This window comes from Arachis hypogaea, chromosome 10 (assembly GCF_003086295.3).
Source record: "Arachis hypogaea cultivar Tifrunner chromosome 10, arahy.Tifrunner.gnm2.J5K5, whole genome shotgun sequence".
NCBI classification, from domain to species: Eukaryota; Viridiplantae; Streptophyta; class Magnoliopsida; order Fabales; family Fabaceae; genus Arachis; species Arachis hypogaea.
In genome coordinates, this window is record NC_092045.1 from 13,322,321 (window position 1) to 13,347,639 (window position 25,319).

At 38.8% G+C, this 25,319-nt stretch overlaps 1 protein-coding gene across 14 annotated transcripts; it reads right to left on the bottom strand.

Moving 5' to 3' along the window:
• Positions 1-6,969: 6,969 nt before the first annotated feature.
• Positions 6,970-11,349, bottom strand: LOC112715198 (formin-like protein 21b). 14 transcript variants are annotated; one of them, XR_011866446.1, is made up of 10 exons: positions 10,799-11,328; positions 10,191-10,355; positions 9,972-10,116; positions 9,615-9,713; positions 9,428-9,469; positions 8,742-8,822; positions 8,473-8,552; positions 8,039-8,110; positions 7,537-7,613; positions 6,970-7,271 (listed from the first exon to the last, which is right to left on the bottom strand). XR_011866446.1 is itself a non-coding variant. In XM_025766964.2 (9 exons), exons 2-8 carry the CDS (start codon positions 10,199-10,201, stop codon positions 7,557-7,559), a joined length of 507 nt encoding a protein of 168 aa, XP_025622749.1. In that variant the 5' UTR covers positions 10,202-10,355; positions 10,799-11,328; the 3' UTR covers positions 6,970-7,271; positions 7,537-7,556. The 14 variants fall into 14 exon arrangements, 8 of the variants coding, with proteins under 8 accessions (XP_025622749.1, XP_025622747.1, XP_072060733.1 ...); XR_011866445.1 differs by having other exon boundaries at positions 9,564-9,713; positions 10,799-11,279; XR_011866447.1 differs by lacking the exon at positions 7,537-7,613 and having other exon boundaries at positions 10,799-11,348.
• Positions 11,350-25,319: the final 13,970 nt, after the last annotated feature.

The following is a 25,319-nucleotide window of genomic DNA, read 5'->3' on the forward strand; positions in this document are numbered from 1 at the left end:
GTAGAGCTTCTCTCAGTACAGAGTCAAACAGAGCCCCCATAGTCAAACTCTAAGTTTAGTGTTGGGAGGCCACAACCAAACTCTAAGTTTGGTGTTGAATCCCCACAATCAAACTCTAACCTGTGTGGCTCCATGAGAGTCCACTGTCAAGCTATTGACATTAAAGAAGCGCTTATTGGGAGGCAACCCAATTTTTATTTAATTTTATTTTATCTTCATTGTTCTTTTATGTTTTATTAGGTTCATGATCATGTGGAGTCATGAAAAAATATCAAAAACAGCAGAAGAAAAATCACACCTTGGAGGAAGGACCTACTGGCGTTCAATGCCAGTAAGGAGCATCTGGCTGGCGTTCAACGCCAGAATAGAGCATGGATCTGGCGTTGAACGCCAGAAATAAGCAACATCCTGGTGTTTAAATGCCAGGAATGTACCCTGAGGAGAGCTGGCGCTGAACGCCAGAAACAAGCATGGAACTGGCGTTCAACGCTAAAAACATGCTGCACATGGGCGTTGAACGCCCAGAACATGCATCACTTCGGCGTTTGAATGCCAGAATTGCATGCAAAGGCATTTTACATGCCTAATTGGTGCAGGGATGTAAATCCTTGATACCTCAGGATCTGTGGACCCCACAGGATCATCTCAGGATCTGTAGACCCCACAGGATCCCCACCTACCATATTCTCCCCTCTTCTCAACATTCATCCTCTCTTTCCAATAAACACTCTTCCCCATTACCTCTTCACCACTCACATCCATCATCTCTTTCCCACCCAAACCCACCCTACATAGCTGAATACACACCTCTCTCCCTCTCCTCCATATCTTCTTCTTCTTTTATTCTTTCTTCTTTTGCTCGAGGGCGAGCAACATTCTAAGTTTGGTGTGGTAAAAGCATAGTTTTTTGCTTTTCCATAACCATTCATGGCACCTAAGTCCAGAGAAACCTCAAAAAAAAGGAAGATAATTGCTTCCACCTCTGAGTGATGGGAGATGGAGAGATTCATCTCAAGAATCCATAGTTCAGTAGTAGAGCATTTGACTGCAAATCAAGAGATCCCTGAGATACCTCAGGGGATACATGTTCCTCCACATAACTATTGGGAGCAACTAAGGATAGGAGCACCAAAATCACTAGGGATCATACAACAGAAGCAAGGAAGAGACATAGAGAAGCTCAAAGAGCACCATTGGTTCTTCAAGAGGAGGATGCCACCCTCACTAAGGTGGACTCATTCCTTAATCTCCTTACTCTTATTTTTCTGTTTTTTTATTTTTATGCTTCATGTTTGTCTATGTTTGTGTCTTTACTTCATGATCATTAGTAATTAGTAACTATGTCTTAAAGCTATGAATAAATTCCATAAATCCTTCACCTCTCTTAAATGAAAAATGTTTTTAATTCAAAAGAACAAGAAGTACATAAATTTCGAAAATTGTCCTTGAATTTAGTTTAATTATATTGATGTGGTGACAATACTTTTTGTTTTCTGAATGAATGCTTAAACAGTGCATATTTTTGATCTTGTGTTTATGAATGTTAAAATTGTTGGCTTTTGAAAGAATGATGAAAAAGAGAAATGTTATTGATGATCTGAAAAATCATAAAATTGATTCTTGAAGCAAGAAAAAGCAGTGAATAGCAAAAGTGGCAAAAAAAAAAGCAAGCAGAAAAAGCCAATAGCCCTTAAAACCAAAAGGCAAGGGTAAAAAGGATCCAAGGCTTTGAGCATTGGTATGCGAAATTGTGATCAATACTTTTCACAAATCAAATAATCCCCAGTAATGAATCCAAAAACTTGGTGTTCAATACCATGGCATAAACACAACTTCGCACAACTAACCAGCAAGTGTACTGGGTCGTCCAAGTAATAAACCTTACGTGAGTAAGGGTCGATCCCACAGAGATTGTTGGTATGAAGCAAGCTATGGTCACCTTGTAAATCTCAGTCAGGCAAACTCAAATGGGTATGGTGATGTACGAATAAAACATAAAGATAAAGATAGAGATACTTATGTAATTCATTGGTGGGAATTTCAGATAAGCGTATGAAGATGCTTGGTCCCTTCCGTCTCTCTGCTTTCCTACTGTCTTCATCCAATCCTTCCTACTCCTTTCCATGGCAAGCTTATGCAAGGGTTTCACCGTTGTCAGTGGCTACCTCCCATCCTCTCAGTGGAAATGTTCAACGCACCCTGTCACGGCACGGCTATCCATCTGTCGGTTCTTAATCAGGCCGGAATAGAATCCAGTGATTCTTTTGCGTCTGTCACTAACGCCCCGCCCTCAGGAGTTTGAAGCACGTCACAGTCATTCAATCATTGAATCCTACTCAGAATACCACAGACAAGGTTAGACCTTCCGGATTCTCTTGAATGCCGCCATCAGTTCTAGCCTATACCACGAAGACTCTGATCTCACGGAATGGCTGGCTCGGTTGTCAGGTGATCAACCATGCATCGTGTATCAGGAATCCAAGAGATATTCACCCAATCTAAGGTAGAACGGAGGTGGTTGTCAGGCACACGTTCATAGGTGAGAATGATGATGAGTGTCACGGATCATCACATTCATCAAGTTAAAGAACAAGTGATATCTTAGAACAAGAACAAGTGGAATTGAATAGAAGAACAATAGTAATTGCATTAATACTCGAGGTACAGCAGAGCTCCACACCTTAATCTATGGTGTGTAGAAACTCCACCGTTGAAAATACATAAGAACAAGGTCTAGGCATGGCCGAATGGCCAGCCTCCCAATGATCTAAGAACTAGGTGTCCAAAGATGATCAAAGGATCTAAAATAATCCAAAGATCCCAAGATGAAAATACAATAGTAAAAGGTCCTACTTATAGAGAACTAGTAGCCTAGGGTGTACAGAGATGAGTAAATGACATAAAAATCCACTTCCGGGCCCACTTGGTGTGTGCTTGGGCTGAGCATTGAAGCATTTTCGTGTAGAGACTCTTCTTGGAGTTAAACGCCAGCTTTGGTGCCAGTTTGGGCGTTTAACTCCCACTTTGGTGCCAGTTCCGGCGTTTAACGCTGGAAATTCTGAGGGTGACTTTGAACGCCGGTTTGGGCCATCAAATCTTGGGAAAAGTATGAACTATCATATATTGCTGGAAAGCCCAGGATGTCTACTTTCCAACGCCGTTGAGAGCGCGCCAATTGGGCTTCTGTAGCTCCAGAAAATTCACTTCGAGTGCAGGGAGGTCAGAATCCAACAGCATCTGCAGTCCTTTTTAGTCTCTGAATCAGATTTTTGCTCAGGTCCCTCAATTTCAGTCAGAAAATACCTGAAATCATAGAAAAACACACAAACTCATAGTAAAGTCCAGAAAAGTGAATTTTAACTAAAAACTAATAAAAATATACTAAAAACTAACTAGATCATACTAAAAACATACTAAAAACAATGCCAAAAAGCGTACAAATTATCCGCTCATCACAACACCAAACTTAAATTGTTGCTTGTCCTCAAGCAACTGAAAATCAAATAAGATAAAAAGAAGAGAATATGCAATGAATTCCAAAAACATCTATGAAGATCAGTATTAATTAGATGAGCGGGGCTTTAGCTTTTTGCCTCTGAACAGTTTTGGCATCTCACTCTATCCTTTGAAATTCAGAATGATTGACTTCTTTAGGAACTCAGAATCCAGATAGTGTCATTGATTCTCCTAGTTAAGTATGATGATTCTTGAACACAGCTACTTATTGAGTCTTGGCCGTGGCCCAAAGCACTCTTTCTTCCAGTATTACCACCGGATACATACATGCCACAGACACATAATTGGGTGAACCTTTTCAGATTGTGACTCAGCTTTGCTAGAGTCCCCAATTAGAGGTGTCCAGGGTTCTTAAGCACACTCTTTTTGCCTTGGATCACAACTTTATTTCTTTCTTTTTCTTTCTTTTTCTTTTTCTCCCCTTCTTTCTCTCTTTTTTTTCTTTTTTTTTCGAATTTTTTTTATATTCACTGCTTTTTCTTGCTTCAAGAATCATTTTTATGATTTTTCAGATCCTCAGTAACATGTCTCCTTTTTCATCATTCTTTCAAGAGCCAACATTCATGAACCACAAGTTCAAAAGACATATGCACTGTTTAAGCATACGTTCAGAAAATAAAAGTATTGCCACCACATCAAGATAATTAAACTGTTATAAAATTCAAAATTCATGCAATTCTTCTCTTTTTCAATTAAGAACATTTTTCATTTAAGAAAGGTGATGGATTCATAGGACATTCATAACTTTAAGGCATAGACACTATGACACTAATGATCACAAGACACAAACATAGATAAACATAAGCATAAATTTTCGAAAAACAGAAAATAAAGAACAAGGAAATTAAAGAACGGGTCCACCTTAGTGATGGCGGCTTGTTCTTCCTCTTGAAGATCCTATGGAGTGCTTGAGCTCCTCAATGTCTCTTCCTTGTCTTTGTTGCTCCTCTCTCATGATCCTTTGATCTTCTCTAATTTCATGGAGGAGAATGGAATGTTCTTGGTGCTCCACCCTTAGTTGTCCCAAGTTGGAACACAATTCTCCTAGGGAGGTGTTTAGTTGCTCCCAATAGTTTTGTGGAGGAAAGTGCATCCCTTGAGGAATCTCAGGGATTTCATGATGAGTGGGGTCTCTTGTGTGCTCCATCCTCTTCTTAGTGATGGGCTTGTCCTCATCAATGGGGATGTCTCCCTCTATGTCAACTCCAACTGAATAACAGAGTGACAAATGAGATGAGGAAAGGCTAACCTTGCCAAGGTAGAGGACTTGTCTGCCACCTTATAAAGTTCTTGGGATATCACCTCATGAACTTCTATTTCTTCTCCAATCATGATTCTATGAATCATGATAGCCCGGTCTATAGTAACTTCGGACCGGTTGCTAGTGGGAATGATTGAGCGTTGGATAAACTCCAACCATCCCCTAGCCACGGGCTTGAGGTCATGCCTTCTCAGTTGAACCGGCTTTCCTCTTGAATCTCTCTTCCATTGGGCGCCCTCTTCACAAATGTCTGTGAGGACTTGGTCCAACCTTTGATCAAAGTTGACCCTTCTAGTGTAAGGATGTTCATATCCTTGCATCATGGGCAAGTTGAATGCCAACCTTACATTTTCCGGACTAAAAACCAAGTATTTCCCCCGAACCATAGTAAGCCAATTCTTAGGATCTGGGTTCATACTTTGTTCATGGTTCTTGGTGATCCATGCATTGGCATAGAACTCTTGAACCATTAAGATTCCGACTTGTTGAATGGGGTTGGTAAGAACTTCCCAACCTCTTCTTCGGATCTCATGTCGGATCTCCGGATATTCACTCTTTTTGAGTGAAAAAAGGGACCTCGGGGATCACCTTCTTCAAGGCCACAACTTCATAGAAGTGGTCTTGATGCACCCTTGAGATGAATCTCTCCATCTCCCATGACTCGGAGGTGGAAGCTTTTGCCTTCCCTTTCCTCTTTCTAGAGGTTTCTCCGGCCTTGGATGCCATAAATGGTTATGGAAAAATAAAAAGCAATGCTTTTACCACACCAAGCTTAAAAGGTTTGCTCGTCCTCGAGCAAAAGAAGAAAGAAGAGAGTAGAAGAAGAAAAAATGAAGGGAAAGGGAATGGCTTTGTGTTTCGGCCAAAAAGGGGAGAAGTAGTGTTTAGGTTGTGTGAAAATGAAGGAGTGAAGGAGGGTTTATATAGTAGTGGGGGAAGGGTAGGGTTCGGTCAAGTGAGGGTGGGTTTGGGTGGGAAAGTGGTTTGAATTTGAATGGTGAGGTAGGTGGGGTTTTATGAAGGATGGATGTGAGTGGTGAAGAGAAAGATGGGATTTGATAGGTGAAGGGTTTTTGGGGAAGAGGTGTTGAGGTAATTGGTGAATGGGTGAAGGAGAGAGAGAGAGAGTGGTAGGGTAGGTGGGGATCCTGTGGGGTCCACAGATCCTGAGGTGTCAAGAAAAAGTCATCCCTGCACCAAATGGCATGCAAAAATGCGTTTTGAGCCAATTCTGGCGTTAAACGCCGGGCTGGTGCCCATTTCTGGCGTTTAACGCCAAGAGCATGCCCTTTTCTGGCGTTTAACGCCAGTCTGGTACCCCTTTCTGGCGTTAAACGCCCAGAATGGTGCCAGACTGGGCGTTAAACGCCCAACAGCTAGCCTTACTGGCGTTTAAACGCCAGTACGCTCTCCTCCAGGGTGTGCTGTTTTTCTTTCTGTTTTTCATTCTGTTTTTGCTTTTTCAATTGATTTTGTGACTTCTCATGATCATCAACCTACAAAAGAACATAAAATAACAAAAGAGAATAGATAAAATATAACATTGGGTTGCCTCCCAACAAGCGCTTCTTTAATGTCAGTAGCTTGACAGAGGGCTCTCATGGAGCCTTACAGGTGCTCAGAGCAATGTTGGAACCTCCCAACACCAAACTTAGAGTTTGAATGTGGGGGTTCAACACCAAACTTAGAACACTACAAGAAAAACACCCATTCAGGTACACTTGAAAAGTGTAGCCAAAAGTGAAAAAAATGATGCCTTAGGCTACGGCTACGCTTTTTGGGGTGATTCCTATTCGGCCGTTGCCTATTCTCAAAGGCTACGCTTTTCTGCACCAAAGGCTACGCTTTTGGCATTTGGGAATAGGCTACGCTTTTCAAGTGATGCTGTGCAGGACCAAAGGCTACGCTTTTCAACTTCTATTTTTACTAGAATAGGCTACACTTTTCAACACTATTGCATCACTTGTCAAGCGTAGCCACATTATATTCCATGGCTACTTTTTATAAGTGTAGCCTTAGGTCCCTCTTTTTTTTTATACTATAGCTACTTTATATAAGTGTAGCCTTAGATCCCTTATTATTTTTTTATTTTATATATATAATAATTCTGCATTTTTAATTAAATGAGTTAAATATTATAAAATAAAAATAAATACATAATTATACTAAATAATTTTTTTAGATAATAAAAATTATCTGTAACTAAAATATATTTATAATAATGATCCAAAAGTACTAAAATAATGTTAATTTTAAATATTCATACATCTCATATTAAAATAAACATAGCCATATCAAAATAACTATGATATCCCTTAGAATTTACTACTAATACTCTATAAAAAAACTAAAATATTATATCCTACATAAGTATCTTCTAATAGAAGTCATTAGTCAACTATACATGTATCCATTCCCAACACTACTCTATCTTAGCCAATAAACCACAATAATAATCAACTTAATCTTCATTATCATCATCCTCAATATTATCCTGCATAATTATATAGAAAAGTAATTAGAAAAATATTTATAATAACATTCGCGATTATAAAAATTAAAAAACCAAACTCAAAACTATCAATGACTGATATCATTAATCCTTTCTATACCGTGTACAAGTTTCACCAATGCATAATAGTGTTTCACAAATCCAAAATTAGAATTCAAAGATCAAAAAAGCATAAGCTATAAACCATAAGATAAAGAGCTATAATTTAAAAAATCATCACCCTAGTAACTAGACAAAAATCCCCTACCTCCCACCACAATGCCAAAATCAGAACTGTTGCCACAAAGTTTCCCTATTCTCTTCACATTGAAAAGTTGAACTCTCCTACACAAGCCAATTTTGAATTATTACTCCAACTACTACTACTACATGCAGCAGCAACATATAGAACATGATTAGGACTAGCACTTAAAAACTAAAATTTTAATATATTATTATCATGTTATGAACGTATCATATTATGAACAAGAGGGAGAGTTAGCTTTTATACTCAATGAAATAGAATACACAGATGATAATGTTTTGAAACTTTTAAATAATTATTATTTTTTTAATTCATGTAATAGCATACTTCTAAAGTGTGAGTTAACTCTTAATTCATGTGACACACATATCATTGCAAGAAGTTAGAGGAGGAGATATGTGCTCAGTTTTACAAGGGAACAAAGTGAAACAGAACCAATAAACCAACCAAACTAGCAATTAGCAGTTGAATAATTTTCTTTTTTCAACCAAGCATAAATCATCACCTTAGTCGTAGCTTCCAGGCTTACAAGGTCTAAGCGGAAGTCAAGCAGTCCAGGCGACCTATCAGCTAGAACCTAGAACCAAAATAGCAAAACGGAAAAAAGGTAAGTAATCAAATGATATATTTCTTTGGTGCAATTGTTATTATACCTTGCAAAGATAGTGCATCAGATTGTTAGAAGCACGAGTGTCAGTAAGCTTTAAAAGAATATCCTACTTGAATTCAATTGTGGATCTTGCATAAATTAAATAAATAAATAGTAATCCATAAACTGTAAGTTTACGTTAGATAAGATCTAACAGAATCAAATTAAATTTTAACTTCTGAAAAATTAAGAAGGGCCTGTGATTATCCAAACATAGAAAATTGAGAGAGCTAGAACGATGTCCTAGAGAATGATAAGGACATTAACATTTAAAGGAAAAAAGTATATACCCCTAGCTGTTCCTTGATTTAATGTATTACCCAAAAAAAAGAATTTTCTTCATGATCTTCAACTTGATAGACTTTCGGACCTATTCCCAAGAGAAAATGCATGAGGTCAAAGAAATACCAATAACACAGTTTGTTAGTTTCATGCACAATGTACCTCTTCACAAGCAGAGTTCACAGTTTTTAAACTCTTCTTAAATTCTATAACGTGCAAAAAGAAAAAAGCATAACTGAATCAAACATAAAGAAAAATATAGCAAGCACCACCATACATGAGACAGAAATTGAATCTTGAAAGAGAATACTCTTAACTTTGACTCTACTCGTGGCACCTTCATCAGCTCTAAAAAATACTGAAACATGACCAAATATATACAAGGATATGATTATAGATACATAGTATGATATTGCATTAGGAAAGGCCAAAAGAATTGTTTTATAACCAACATCTAAAGAAAAAGTGGGGACATGTAATAAATTGCTTCTTTCTTTCTAGAAGCAAGCAGGCAACAACAAATCTGTAACTATACGTGATATAGACCTTGAATTCATATGAGCTGCCTTCCAAGGAAACAGACTTCTTGCACAATTTTATTGATCATTATCATATGTTAGATTCACTTCCAAAATCAAAGCCTTGCCGCATTCAGTTCTTTAACCTCTGCAGCTAATTATTTATACCCAAAATTTTGCAATTTCCAGTTTCCATGCCAACAATTGTTTTTTCTTTTTTTTCCCTTAAAATAAGTTTCCTCTCTTCTCTACTTCATTTCTCCACCATTCCTCCCAACTCCCTATCAGATTTTAAAGTAAGTAAAGGGTCTAAGAAATCAAATGCTGGTAGACGAATCCTAGTTATGGAGCCTACAAACAATATCCTATATAATTCTGAGTACTTAGATTTATACTAAATTAGCTATCATAAATAATGATATGGCTATAACAAATTAGTACACACCTGTTCGCATTTTTCCAAATTCTCTTTGTCACCAGTGTATCCCTTCATAAACAAGGGGAATCAAAATTAGAAAAGCAAACAAACCAGAGTAAAAGATATGTTTCCGTAACAGCAGACGCCAAATGAGAAACCTTACCTGACAAAACAAGATGTAGGAATTAAGTATGATAAGTTTGTTAATCTTTACCTTCAAGAGTTCCATCTCTTCTTTGGTAGGACAAAACTTAATGAGATTTTTCACCTGATCCACATCTAATATTGATTCATCCATAGCCAACACAGCAGCCTGAGAATATCCATTTTAACATGTTAGATAATACTTAACCACATTATTCGAGGTGGATATTTCAGATTTGCTGGCAAGAGCTATTATCGGTGGCCTTAGGCACATATACAAGTCAATCAAATTTCAATAAGCATCTTCTATGTAAATAAAAAACACTAATATTTACTAGAAAGCAACATGCATAAGAATGATATTTTCATTATAAAATCTTCTATCCTGAATGATCAAAAAACTTATTCACGCCAATTTTCAGCTTACCATCATATCAGGAAGTGGCATCTTAACCTTAGTGAGCATAATTTCTGTATTGTGCAAATAATTTCTATCCCTCGGCTTTTTCAGCTGCTTGGGCATTGCTCCTTGTATCATTCTTTGCACTAGTACCATCTTCTCCCGCATCATCCTACCAAATCAATGAATACAAGTATGTAACCAATAATCCTAGATTATTCTTTGAACCACTAGATGTGAACGAACCTTAGTCTCATTAGTCTTTGTATCCTTTCTACTGATTTTGCCTTCCTGGAACAGATTCAGCGCCTGACACAGGCTGCACGGATCCAATATCAATGATGAGAAGGAAGAGCTTAAAGAACCATTGATCAGTAATTCCCAATCTTCTGGCTTCTATCTGCATTAGTTCTGCAAATTCATAGCACACACAAACCACAAATGGTGTTAGAAATAATAAACTCTGTTTGAAGAGGCGACAATTCGCACACTTGAGGCCAATAATCTTCTCAAACAAAAAAGAAAACCCTAACGAAGCAAGAAGTAGAAACTCATAAAATTAGAAAGCCTAAAAAATAGAACCCCCAAAATCTTCAAAAATTCACAGAAGAAAAATCCATACACAGAGAACAAGTGAGATAGAGGGTGAGACAAAGAGAGAGCGAATGAGATAAAAAGTGAGATGACGAGCAATAAAGAGAATGAGATTGAGAATTATTGTAGGTGGTCTGCGATTGCTTCTCGGCTACCAGGAAGCTAAAACCATTCATGCAGTAAAATCTCTAATTAAAAACCCTAAATTGGAACCTAAAACCTCCCAAATTTCATAGAACAAACTGAAAATCGATACATACCTTCTCAGGTGAGCGGCGATGACGATGCTGAGCGACGACGACGATGCTGAGAAGCGACAGTGAGCACACGCGATGATGATGCTGAGCGGCGACGGTGAGTGCACGAGATGGCGATGCTGAGGCGACGGTCAGCACACGCAATGACGATGGTCCGCGCGGCGGAGCCCTAGCCGGCGTCGTCCTCTCCTTCCTTTCCCTCTCCCCTCTTCTTCTCTTCTTCTTCCCGTTCTCCACTTTTCTGATTTTTTTTCCTCTTTTGTGTGTGTTGAGTGAGGATGAGAGTGTGAGCTGGTGAGTGGTGAGCCGGTGAGCGGCACAGCGATGTGGTGAGTGGTGGGTGGTGACTGGCGGTGAGTGGTGACTGGGTGATGAGCGAGGGTTCTTCGCGATGATGAGTGATGAGCTTTGGAGGGAACAAAGGCGCTGTGATTCATGTGGTTCCAGAAAGGGGATAAAGGCGCTGTGATTTACCAAGTGTTGTGAGTTTCAGAAAGGGGATAATGAGCTTTGGAGGGAACGAAAATTTCACTAAGTGTTGTGAGTTTGCTTTGGATCGAAAAAAAAAAGAGGAAAAAGTGCTTATTAGGCATCATTTTAAAAGCGTACCCAAAACTTAATAAATAGGCTACTTTCAAAAAGCGTCTCCTTTGATATGAAAAGTGAACCTATAGATATCAACCTACGGCTACGCTTTATAAGTGATTTCTATAATACCTAAGGCTACGCTTTTAAATGATGCCGCATTTGTGTATCCTTTTCTCTTATAAAAAGGCAACACGGAGAAAAGCGTAGCCTATTCTATGAATAGGCTATGCTTTTCAAATGTAGCTTAAAAAAAGTGTGGCTGAATGGGTATTTTTCTTGTAGTGGAAGTTGGTTGTGGCCTCCCAACACCAAACTTAGAGTTTGACTGTGGGGGCTCTGTTTGACTCTATTTTGAGAGAAGCTCTTCATGCTTCCTCTCCATGATGACAGAGGGATATCCTTGAGCCTTAAACACAAAGGATTCTTCATTCACTTGAATGATCAATTCTCCTCTATCAACATCAATCACAGCCCTTGCTGTGGCTAGGAAGGGTCTGCCAAGGATGATGGATTCATCCATGCACTTCCCAGTCTCTAGGACTATGAAATCAGCAGGGATGTAATGGTCTTCAACTTTTACCAGAACATCCTCTACAAGTCCATAGGCTTGTTTTCTTGAATTGTCTGCCATCTCTAGTGAGATTTTTGTAGCTTGCACCTCAAAGATCCCTAACTTCTCCATTACAGAGAGAGGCATGAGGTTTACACTTGACCCTAAGTCACACAAGGCCTTCTTGAAGGTCATGGTGTCAATGGTACAAGGTATTGAAAACTTCCCAGGATCCTGTCTCTTTTGAGGTAATTTCTGCCTAGACAAGTCATCCAGTTCTTTGGTGAGCAAAGGGGGTTCATCCTCCCAAGTCTCATTTCCAAATAACTTGTCATTTAGCTTCATGATTGCTCCAAGGTATTTAGCAACTTGCTCTTCAGTGACATACTCATCCTCTTCAGAGGAAGAATACTCATCAGAGCTCATGAATGGCAGAAGTAAGTCCAATGGAATCTCTATGGTCTCATTTTGAGCCTCAGATTCCCATGGTTCCTCATTGGGGAACTCATTGGAGGTCAGTGGACGTCCATTGAGGTCTTCCTCAGTGGCGTTCACTGCCTCTCTTTCCTCTCCAAATTCGGCCATGTTGATGACTTTGCACTCTCCTTTTGGATTTTCTTCTGTATTGCTTGGAAGAGTATTAGGAGGGAGTTCAGTAATTTTCTTGCTCAGCTGACCCACTTGTGCCTCCAAATTTCTAATGGAGGACCTTGTTTTAGTCATGAAACTTTGAGTGGTTTTGATTAGATCAGAGACCATGGTTGCTAAGTCAGAGGTATTCTGCTTAGAACTCTCTGTCTGTTGCTGAGAAGATGATGGAAAAGGCTTGCTATTGCTAAACCTGTTTCTTCCACCATTATTATTGTTGAAACCTTGTTGAGGTCTCTGTTGATCCTTCCATGAGAAATTTGGATGATTTCTCCATGAAGGATTATAGGTGTTTCCATAAGTTTCTCCCATGTAATTCACCTCTTCCATTGAAGGGTTCTCAGGATCATAAGCCTCTTCTTCAGATGAAGCTTCCTTAGTACTACCTGGTGCATTTTGCATTCCAGACAGACTTTGAGAAATCATATTGACTTGTTGAGTCAATATTTTGTTCTGAGCCAAAATGGCATTCAGAGTGTCAATCTCAAGAACTCCTTTCTTCTGACTAGTCCCATTGTTCACAGGATTCCTTTCAGAAGTGTACATGAATTGGTTATTTGCAACCATTTCAATCAGCTCTTGAGCTTCTGTAGGCGTCTTCTTCAAATGAAGAGATCCTCCAGCAGAGCTATCCAAAGACATCTTGGATAGTTCAGAGAGACCATCATAGAAAATACCTATGATGCTCCATTCAGAAAGCATATCAGTGGGACACTTTCTGATTAATTGTTTGTATCTTTTCCAAGCTTCATAGAGGGATTCTCCTTCCTTCTGTCTGAAGGTTTGGACTTCCACTCTAAGCTTACTCAATTTTTGAGGTGGAAAGAACTTTGCCAAGAAGGCATTGACTAGCTTTTCCCAAGAGTTCAGGCTTTCTTTAGGTTGTGAGTCCAACCATATTCTAGCTCTGTCTTCTTACAGCAAAAGGGAATAGCATAAGTCTGTAGACCTCAGGGTCAACCCCATTAGTCTTGACAATGTCACAGATTTGCAAGAATTCAGCTAAAAACTGATGAGGATCTTCCAATGGAAGTCCATGGAACTTGCAATTCTGTTGCATTAGAGAAACTAATTGAGGCTTAAGCTCAAAGTTGTTTGCTCCAATGGCAGGGATAGAGATGCTTCTCCCATAGAAGTCGGGAGTAAGTGCAGTAAAGTCACCCAGCACCTTCCTTGCATTGTTGGCATTGTTGTTGTTTTCGGCTGCCATGGGTTCTTCTTCTTTGAAGATTTCTGTTAGGTCCTCTACAGAGAATTGTGCCTTGGCTTCTCTTAGCTTTCGTTTCAAGGTCCTTTCAGGTTCAGGGTCAGCCTCAACAAGAATGCTTTTGTCTTTGCTCCTGCTCATATGAAAGAGAAGAGAACAAGAAAATGTGGGATCCTCTATGTCACAGTATAGAGATTCCTTGAAGTGTCAGAGGAAAAGAAAAATAGAAGGCAGAGGTAGAAAATTCGAACTTATCAAAGAAGATGGAGTTCGAATTTTGCATTAAAGAATAGTGTTAGTCCATAAATAGAAAGATGTGAGAAGAGGAGAAGTAATTTTCGAAAATTAAGTAAAAGATTTTGAAAACATTTTGAAAAACACTAATTGATTTTCGAAAATAAAAGTGGGAAAGAAGTAAAGTAATTTTTGAAAAAGATTTTGAAATTTGAAATCAAAAAGATTTGATTGAAAGCTATTTTGAAAAAAATGTGGTTAAGAAGATATGATTAGTTTTAAAAAGATGTGATTGAGAAGATATGATTTGAAAAACATTTTTAAAAAAGATTTGATTTTGAAAATTAATGACTTGGCTATCAAGAAAAGATATGATTCAAACATTAAACCTTTCTCAACAGAAAAGGCAACATACTTGAAATGTTGAATCAAATCATTAATTGATAGCAAGTATCTTTGAAAATAGAAAGAAATTGAATTTGAAAAAGATTTGATTTGAAAAAGATTTGATTTTGAAAAGATTTTGAAAACTTAAAAAAAATTTGCATTGAAAACAAAATCTTCCCTCTTGTGCCATCCTGGCGTTAAACGCCCAGAATGGTGCACATTCTGGCATTTAACGCCCAAAACTCTACCCTTTTGGGCGTTAAACGCCCAACCAGGCACCCTGGCTGGCGTTTAAACGCCAGTCTGTCCTTCTTCACTGGGTGTTTTGAACGCCAAGCTTTTTCTGTATAATTCCTCTGCTATATGTTCTGAATCTTCAATTCTCTGTATTATTGACTTGAAAAGACACAAATTAAAAATATTTTTGGATTTTTAATAGTGAGGAATAATCAAAATGCAACTAAAATCAAATAACAATGCATGCAAGACACCAAACTTAGCAGTTTGTATACTACTGACACTAATGAGAATGCATATGAAACACATAAACACTCAAGTCAAGAGAAATTAAAAATCAGAGCAATGAAATCATCAAGAACAACTTGAAGATTAATGAAGACACATGCATGAATGCAAGAAGAACAGAAACATGCAATTGACACCAAACTTAAAATGAGAATAGACTCAAACAAGAAATTTTTGGATTTTATGATTTTCTAAATTTTTTTGTGTTTTTTTCGAAAATTAAGTGGAAAAAGAAAATAAAGGTATCAAAATTCTTAATGAGAATTCCAGGAATCATGCAATGTTTAGTCTAAGACTCCGGTCCAGGAATTAGACATGGCTTCACAGCCAGCCAAGCTTTCAAAGAAAGCTTCGGTCCAAAATACTAGACATGGCCAATGGCCAGCCAAGCCTTAGCAGATCACTGCTCCAATAGCAAGATTGATAGAAATCAACAAGCTCTTGTGATGATAAGTTGAAACCTCGGTCCAATGGAATTAGACATGGCTTCACAGCCAGCCAGATTTCAACAGATCATCATGAAACACTAGAATTCATTCTTAAGAACTCTGAAGAAAAAATACCTAATCTAAGCAACAAGATGAACCGTCAGTTGTCCATACTCGAACAATCCCCGGCAACGGCGCCAAAAACTTGGTATGCGAAATTGTGATCAATACTTTTCACAAATCAAATAATCCCCGGTAATGAATCCAAAAACTTGGTGTTCAATACCATGGCATAAACACAACTTCGCACAACTAACCAGCAAGTGTACTGGGTCATCCAAGTAATAAACCTTACGCGAGTAAGGGTCGATCCCACAGAGATTGTTGGTATGAAGCAAGCTATGGTCACCTTGTAAATCTCAGTCAGGCAAACTCAAATGGGTATGGTGATGTACGAATAAAACATAAAGATAAAGATAGAGATACTTATGTAATTCATTGGTGGGAATTTCAGATAAGCGTATGAAGATGCTTGGTCCCTTCCGTCTCTCTGCTTTCCTACTGTCTTCATCCAATCCTTCCTACTCCTTTCCATGGCAAGCTTATGCAAGGGTTTCACCGTTGTCAGTGGCTACCTCCCATCCTCTCAGTGGAAATGTTCAACGCACCCTGTCACGGCACGGCTATCCATCTGTCGGTTCTCAATCAGGCCGGAATAGAATCCAGTGATTCTTTTGCGTCTGTCACTAACGCCCCGCCCTCAGGAGTTTGAAGCACGTCACAGTCATTCAATCATTGAATCCTACTCAGAATACCACAGACAAGGTTAGACCTTCCGGATTCTCTTGAATGCCGCCATCAGTTCTAGCCTATACCACGAAGACTCTGATCTCACGAAATGGCTGGCTCGATTGTCAGGCGAGCACTCGGTTGTCAGGTGATCAACCATGCATCGTGTATCAGGAATCCAAGAGATATTCACCCAATCTAAGGTAGAACGGAGGTGGTTGTTAGGCACACGTTCATAGGTGAGAATGATGATGAGTGTCACGAATCATCACATTCATCAAGTTGAAGAACAAGTGATATCTTAGAATAAGAACAAGTGGAATTGAATAGAAGAACAATAGTAATTGAATTAATACTCGAGGTACAGCAGAGCTCCACACCTTAATCTATGGTGTGTAGAAACTCCACCGTTGAAAATACATAAGAACAAGGTCTAGGCATGGCCGAATGGCCAGCCTTCCAATGATCTAAGAACTAGGTGTCCAAAGATGATCAAAGGATCTAAAATAATCCAAAGATCCCAAGATGAAAATACAATAGTAAAAGGTCCTACTTATAGAGAACTAGTAGCCTAGGGTGTACAGAGATGAGTAAATGACATAAAAATCCACTTCCGGGCCCACTTGGTGTGTGCTTGGGCTGAGCATTAAAGCATTTTCGTGTAGAGACTCTTCTTGGAGTTAAACACCAGCTTTGGTGCCAGTTTGGGCGTTTAACTCCCATTTTGGTGTCAGTTCCGGCGTTTAACGCTGGGAATTCTGAGGGTGACTTTGAACGCCAGTTTGGGCCATCAAATCTTGTGCAAAGTATGGACTATCATATATTGCTGGAAAGCCCAGGATGTCTACTTTCCAACGCCGTTGAGAGCGCGCCAATTGGGCTTCTGTAGCTCTAGAAAATCCACTTCGAGTGCAGGGAGGTCAGAATCCAATAGCATCTGCGGTCCTTTTTAGTCTCTGAATCAGATTTTTGCTCAGGTCCCTCAATTTCAGCCAGAAAATACCTGAAATCACAGAAAAACACACAAACTCATAGTAAAGTCCAGAAAAGTGAATTTTAACTAAAAACTAATAAAAATATACTAAAAACTAACTAGATCATACTAAAAACATACTAAAAATAATGCCAAAAAGGTACAAATTATCTGCTCATCAAGCATCAATGGATAGGAGGGCCCAAGGAAATAAAATCCAGGCCTAAGCGGCTAAATCAAGCTGTCCCTAACCATGTGCTTGTGGCATGCAGGTCCAAGTGAAAAGCTTGAGACTGAGTGGTTAAAGTCGTGATCCAAACCAAAAAGAGTGTGCTTTAGAGCTCTGGACACGTCTAACTGGGGACTCTAGCAAAGCTGAGTCACAATCTAAAAAGGTTCACCCAGTCATGTGTCTGTGGCATTTATGTATCCGGTGGTAATACTGGAAAACAAAATGCTTAGGGCTACGGCCAAGACTCATAAAAGTAGCTGTGTTCAAGAATCAACAAACTTAACTAGGAGAATCAATAAAACTATCTGAAATTCTAAGTTCCTATAGAAGCCAATCATTCTAAACTTCAAAGGAAAAAGTGAAATGCCAAAACTGTTCAGAAGCAAAAAGCTACAAGTCCCGCTCATCTAATTAGAATTAATATTCATTGATATTTTGGGATTTATAGTATATTCACTTCTTTTTATCCTAATTGATCTTCAGTTGCTTGGGGAAAAGCAACAATTTAAGTTTGGTGTTGTGATGAGCAGATAACTTATACGCTTTTCGGCATTATTTTTAGGTAGTTTTTAGTATGATCTAGTTACTTTTAGGGATGTTTTCATTAGTTTTTATCCTAAATTTACATTTCTGGACTTTACTATGAGTTTGTGTATTTTTCTGTAATTTTAGATATTTTCTGGCTGAAATTGAGGGACCTGAGCAAAACTCTGATAGGAGGCTGACATAGGACTGCTGATGTTGTTGGAATCTGACCTCCCTGCACTCAAAATGGATTTTCTGGAGCTACAGAACTCCAAATGGCGCGCTCTCAAAGGCATTGGAAAGTAGACATCCAGATCTTTCCAACAATATATAATAGTTCATACTTTATTCGAGATTTGACGATATAAATTGGCGCTCAACGCCAGTTCCATGCTGCATTCTGGAGTCAAACGCCAGAAACACGTCACGAACCAGAGTTGAACGCCAGAAACACGTTACAACTTGGCGTTCAACTCCAATAAAAGCCTCTGCACATGTAACATTCAACCTCAGCCCAAGAACACACCAAGTGAGCCCCGAAAGTGGATTTCTGCATCAATTACTTACTTTTGTAAACCCTAAGTAGCTAGTTTATTATAAATAGGACATTTCACTATTGTATTTTCATCCTGGATTGTATTTTTGATCCTGTGATCATGTTTTGGGGGCTGGCCATTCGGCCATGCCTGAACCTTCATCACTTATGTATTTTCAATGGTGGAGTTTCTACACACTATAGATTAAGGGTGTAGAGCTCTGCTATACCTCAAGTTTTAATGCAATTACTATTACTTTCTATTCAATTCGATTTATTCCTGTTCTAAGATGTCATTCGTACTTCAACCTGATGGATGTGATGATCCGTGACACTCATCATCATCCATCCTTATGAACGCGTGCCTGACAACCACTTCGTTCTACAAGCGAGAGCTAGAGTGCGTATCTCTTGGATTCCTGATGCACGATACATGGTTGCCCCTCGCCTGACAACCGAGCCTTCCATTCCGTGAGATCAGAGTCTTCGTGGTATAAGCTAGAATTGATGGCGGCATTCATGAGAATCTGGAAAGTCTAAACCTTGTCTGTGGTATTTCGAGTAGGATTCTGGGATTGAATGACTGTGACGAGCTTCAAACTCGTGATTGTTGGGCGTGATGACAAACGCAAAAGAATCAAGGGATTCTATTCCAACATGATCGAGAACCGACAGATGATTAGACGTGCCGTGACAGAGCATTTGGACCTTTTTCACTGAGAGGATGAGATGTAGCTATTGACAACGGTGATGCCCTACATACAGCTTGCCATAGAAAGGAGTGACAAAGATTGGATGAAAGCAGTAGGAAAGCAGAGATTCAGAAGGAACACAGCATCTCCATACACCTATCTGAAATTCCCACTAATAAATTTACATAAATATTTCTATCCTTTATTATTTAATTAAGTATCTCTTTATATTTTTCGAAAACCACTATCAATTTGAATCCGCCTGACTAAGATTTACAAGGTGACCATAGCTTGCTTCATACCAACAATCTCTGTGGGATCGACCCTTACTCACGTAAGGTATTACTTGGACGACCCAGTACACTTGCTGGTTAGTTGCACGGAGTTGTGACAAAGTGAGATTCACGTTTGAGAGCACCAAGTCTTTGGAGCCATTGTTGATGATCACAATTTCGTCCACCAGCTTGTGAGCATGGTTGATGGCCATGTTGAGGGTAAGCATCATAGGCATATGGTGGTGGTTGATTGCCACAAAAAGAATCACCATAGCCATGGAATTGACATGCATTAGGATGTGAATTATACCTATAATAGTCCAGAGGTTGTTGCCAATAGGAGTGATCAATTCCTTGAGGCTCCTCCCATCTTTGATGGGTCTATCCTTGATACATGTTGTCATTAAAGTCCACATTTCCTACAACATAATTTGAACCAAACTCATAGCCAAAGTGAAAATTCGTAGTGGAGAAACAAAATAAAACTAACAAAAGCTAGAAAACAAGCAAAAGACAAGCCTATTCACAATATTCACATATACACAATAACCAACAACATAACACCATTGCAAGTCCCCGGTAACGGCACCATTTTGATGAGAGAATTTTTTACGGTTTAGAATTTCACTAATGAAATCTCGTTGTAAAGTATAGTTTCCAAACCAACAAAAAATCCTTTCATACAAAAGTTTGTTTGTCATAAGTACAAACCCCTAAAATCTATAAACCGAAGCTTTGAAACCTCGGGTCGTCTCTCAAAAGAATTGCAGGGTAGTGTCCTTGTTATTGATTATGAGTTTGTATATTTTGAGGTTTTGAATGAGAAGCAAGAAAAGTAAATGACAATGAAATTCAAATGATAAAATGGTCTTGACAAGGATTAGTGGTCAATGATCTCTATCTTAATTACTAACCACAACATGATAATTGCAAGGAACAATCCCACTAAGTCATCCTCTAACTAATAGTAAAAAAAAGTCAAGTGAGCTATATCAATCCAAGTCCATAAGTCCTAACTTTCCACTAATTGAATTAGTGAAAACTAGAATTAATGGCTATCAATCATCAATCACTTGGACATTAATAACTCAAGAATTCCTAAGTTTTCTTCCTAAGCCAAGAACATAAAATGCTACTCTAAAATCCTTCCAAGCATTTCATCAAGCACTTGGAAGGCACAAAAGGAAAGCATAGTGATTCAACAACAAGAATAAATTCTAACAACAATTTGAATGCAAGAAATCAACAACAACAATCAAGGAAATCACAATTGACATAAATTACCTCAAATTGCATTAAAAAAATAAGAGAGAACAAAAATAGATCCACAACAAAGTATGAGAATTACAAGAATTAAAGCACAAAACTAGATGGAGGAAGAGTAGAGGAACAAGAATTGATAAAGAAGAAGTAAATCAAAGCGTGAATTAAACCTAAATCTAAAGAGGAATTAAACCTAATCCTAATCCTAATTCTAGAGAGAAGTGAAAGCTTCTCTCTCTAAAAACTAAACTAAAACTAAAGTGTAATGTGTAGTCCAAGATGAATGAATGAATCCTCCCTTTTCCTTCAATCCTTGGTTCCTTTTATCTTTTCCCGCCAAAATCTCAGCTCCAAATGGGGTCAGAAACCCTCCAAAATCACCAGGCACGAGTTTTACTAAAAGAGTCACGTGCGGCTTTCGGCGCGTACGCGCACAGTGCACGTGCGCGCCCATGGAGATTTTCTCAATCTGCGCGGGAGCGTACGGTGCGCACGCGCTGATGAGCGGATAATTTGTACACTTTTTGGCATTGTTTTTAGTATGTTTTTAGTATGATCTAGTTAGTTTTTAGTATATTTTTATTAGTTTTTAGTTAAAATTCACTTTTCTGGACTTTACTATGAGTTTGTGTGTTTTTCTGTGATTTCAGGTATTTTCTGGCTGAAATTGAGGGACCTGAGCAAAAATCTGATTCAGAGACTAAAAAGGACTGCAGATGCTGTTGGATTCTGACCTCCCTGCACTCGAAGTGGATTTTCTGGAGCTACAGAAGCCCAATTGGCGCGCTCTCAACGGCGTTGAAAAGTAGACATCCTGGGCTTTCCAGCAATATATGATAGTTCATACTTTGCCCAAGATTTGATGGCTCAAACCGGCGTACAAAGTCACCCTAAAAAATCCCAGCGTTAAACGCCGGAACTGGCACCAAAGTGGGAGTTAAACACCCAAACTGGCACAAAAACTGGCGTTTAACTCCAAGAAGAGTCTCTACACGAAAATGCTTCAATGCTCAGCCCAAGCACACACCAAGTGGGCCCGGAAGTGGATTTTTATGTCATTTACTCATCTCTGTACACCCTAGGCTACTAGCTCTCTATAAGTAGGACCTTTTACTATTGTATTCTCATCTTTGGATTATTTTAGATCCTTTGATCATCTTTGGACATCTAGTTCTTAGATTATTGGGAGGATGGCCATTCGGCCATGCCTAGACCTTGTTCTTATGTATTTTCAACGGTGGAGTTTCTACACACCATAGATTAAGGTGTGGAGCTCTGCTGTACCTCGAGTATTAATGCAATTACTATTGTTCTTCTATTCAATTCCGCTTGTTCTTGTTCCAAGATATCACTTGTTCTTCAACTTGATGAATGTGATGATCCGTGACACTCATCATCATTCTCACCTATGAACGTGTGCCTGACAACCACCTCCGTTCTACCTTAGATTGGGTGAATATCTCTTGGATTCCTGATACACGATGCATGGTTGATCGCCTGACAACCGAGCGCTCGCCTGACAACCAAGCCAGCCATTCCGTGGGATCAGAGTCTTCGTGGTATAGGCTAGAACTAACGGCGGCATTCAAGAGAATTTGGAAGGTCTAACCTTGTCTGTGGTATTCTGAGTAGGATTCAATGATTGAATGACTGTGACGAGCTTCAAACTCCTGAGGGCGGGGCATTAGTGACAGACGCAAAAGAATCACTGGATTCTATTCCGGCCTGATTGAGAACCGACAGATGGATAGCCGTGCCGTGACAGGGTGCGTTGAACATTTCCACTGAGAGGATGGGAGGTAGCCACTGACAACGGTGAAACCCTTGCATAAGCTTGCCATGGAAAGGAGTAAGAAGGATTGGATGAAGACAGTAGGAAAGCAGAGAGATGGAAGGGACCAAGCATCTTCATACGCTTATCTGAAATTCCCACCAATGAATTACATAAGTATCTCTATCTTTATCTTTATGTTTTATTCGTATATCACCCATATCCATTTGAGTTTGCCTGACTAAGATTTACAAGGTGACCATAGCTTGCTTCATACCAACAATCTCTGTGGGATCGACCCTTACTCGCGTAAGGTTTATTACTTGGATGACCCAGTACACTTGCTGGTTAGTTGTGCGAAGTTGTAGTGATCACAACTTCGCATACCAAGTTTTTGGCGCCGTTGCCGGGGATTGTTCGAGTATGGACAACTGACGGTTCATCTTGTTGCTTAGATTAGGTATTTTTTCTTCAGAATTCTTAGGAATGAATTCTAGAGTTTCATGATGATCTGTTGAAGTCTGGCTGGCTGTGAAGCCATGTCTAATTTCATTGGACCGAGGTTTCAACTCATCATCACAAGAGCTTGTTGATTTCTATCAATCTTGCTGTTGGAGCAGTGATCTGCTAAGGCTTGGCTGGCCATTGGCCATGTCTAGTGTTTTGGACCGAAGCTTTCTTTGAAAGCTTGGCTGGCTGTGAAGCCATGTTTAATTCCTGGACCGGAGTCTTAGACTAAACATTGCATGATTCCTGGAATTCTCATTAAGAATTTTGATACCTTTATTTTCTTTTCCACTTAATTTTCGAAAAATCCAAAAAAAAATTTAGAAAATCATAAAATCCAAAAATATTTCTTGTTTGAGTTTAGTGTTTCATTTTAAGTTTGGTGTCAATTGCATGTTTCTGTTCTTCTTGCATTCATGCATGTGTCTTCATTAATCTTCAAGTTGTTCTTGATGATTTCATTGCTCTGATTTTTAATTTCTCTTGACTTGAGTGTTTATGTGTCTCATATGCATTCTCATTAGTGTCAGTAGTATACAAACTGCTAAGTTTGGTGTCTTGCATGCATTGTTATTTGATTTTAGTTGCATTTTGATTATTCCTCACTATTAAAAATCCAAAAATATTTTTAATTTGTGTCTTTTCAAGTCAATAATACAGAGAATTGAAGATTCAGAACATACTGCAGAGGAATTGCACAGAAAAAGCTGGGCATTCAAAATGCCCAGTGAAGAAGGACTCCGTTTGATATCCAAAAACTGCTCAGCAACAGTCGGACAAGTGGGGAATGTTGGGGTAAACCAGAAAACTTTGGGTAGAGCCGGATCTAAATGTTGGCTAGGTAAGCGTCCTGTAGTAAGAGGAGTAGTTATGAACCCTGTAGATCATCCCCATGGGGGTGGTGAAGGGAGGGCCCCAATTGGTAGAAAAAAACCCGCAACTCCTTGGGGTTATCCTGCACTTGGAAGAAGAAGTAGAAAAAGGAATAAATATAGTGATAATTTGATTCTTCGTCGCCGTAGTAAATAGTAGAATAGAGAAAATCGAATTTGTTTCTTCGTCTTTAAACGCCAGCCAGGGTGCCTGGTTGGGTGTTTAACGCCCAAAAGGGTAGAGTTTTGGGCGTTAAATGCCAGAATGTGCACCATTCTGGGCGTTTAATGCCAGGATGGCACAAGAGGGAAGATTTTGTTTTCAATGCAAATTTTTTTCAAGTTTTCAAAATTTTTCAAAATCAAATCTTTTTCAAATCATATCTTTTCAATCAAATCTTTTTCAAAATCAATTTCTTTCTTTTTTTTCAAAGATACTTGCTACCAATTAATGATTTGATTCAACATTTCAAGTATGTTGCCTTTTCTGTTGAGAAAGGTTTAATGTTTGAATCATATCTTTTCTTGATAGCCAAGTCATTAATTTTCAAAATCAAATCTTTTTTAAAAAAATGTTTTTCAAATCATATCTTCTCAATCACATCTTTTTAAACTGATCATATCTTCTTAACCACATCTTTTTCAAAATAACTTTCAATCAAATCTTTTTGATTTCTAATTTCAAATTCTTTTTCAAAAATCACTTGATTTCTTTCCCACTTTTATTTTCGAAAATCAATTAGTGTTTTTTAAAAATGTTTTCAAAATCTTTTACTTAATTTTTGAAAATTGCTTCCCCTCTTCTCACATCTTTTTATTTATGGACTAACACTATTCCTTAATGCAAAATTCGAACTCCATCTTCTTTGATAAGTTCGAATTTTCTACCTCTGCCTTCTATTTTTCTTTTCCTCTGACACTTCAAGGAATCTCTATACTGTGACATAGAGGATTCCACATTTTCTTGTTCTCTTCTCTTTCATATGAGTAGGAGCAAAGACAAAAGCATTCTTGTTGAGGCTGATCCTGAACCTGAAAGGACCTTGAAGCGAAAGCTAAGAGAAGCTAAGGCACAACTCTCTGTGGAGGACCTAACCGAATTCTTCGAAGAAGAAGAACACATGGCAGCCGAAAACAACAATGCCAACAATGCAAGGAAGGTGCTGGGTGACTTTACTGCACCTACTCCCGACTTCTATGGGAGAAGCATCTCTATCCCTGCCATTGGAGCAAACAACTTTGAGCTTAAGCCTCAATTAGTTTCTCTAATGCAACAGAATTGCAAGTTCCATGGACTTCCATTGGAAGATCCTCATCAGTTCTTAGCTGAGTTCTTGCAAATCTGTGACACTGTCAAGACTAATGGGGTTGACCCTGAGGTCTACAGACTTATGCTATTCCCTTTTGCTGTAAGAGACAGAGCTAGAATATGGTTGGACTCACAACCTAAAGAAAGCCTGAACTCTTGGGAAAAGCTAGTCAATGCCTTCTTGGCAAAGTTCTTTCCACCTCAAAAATTGAGT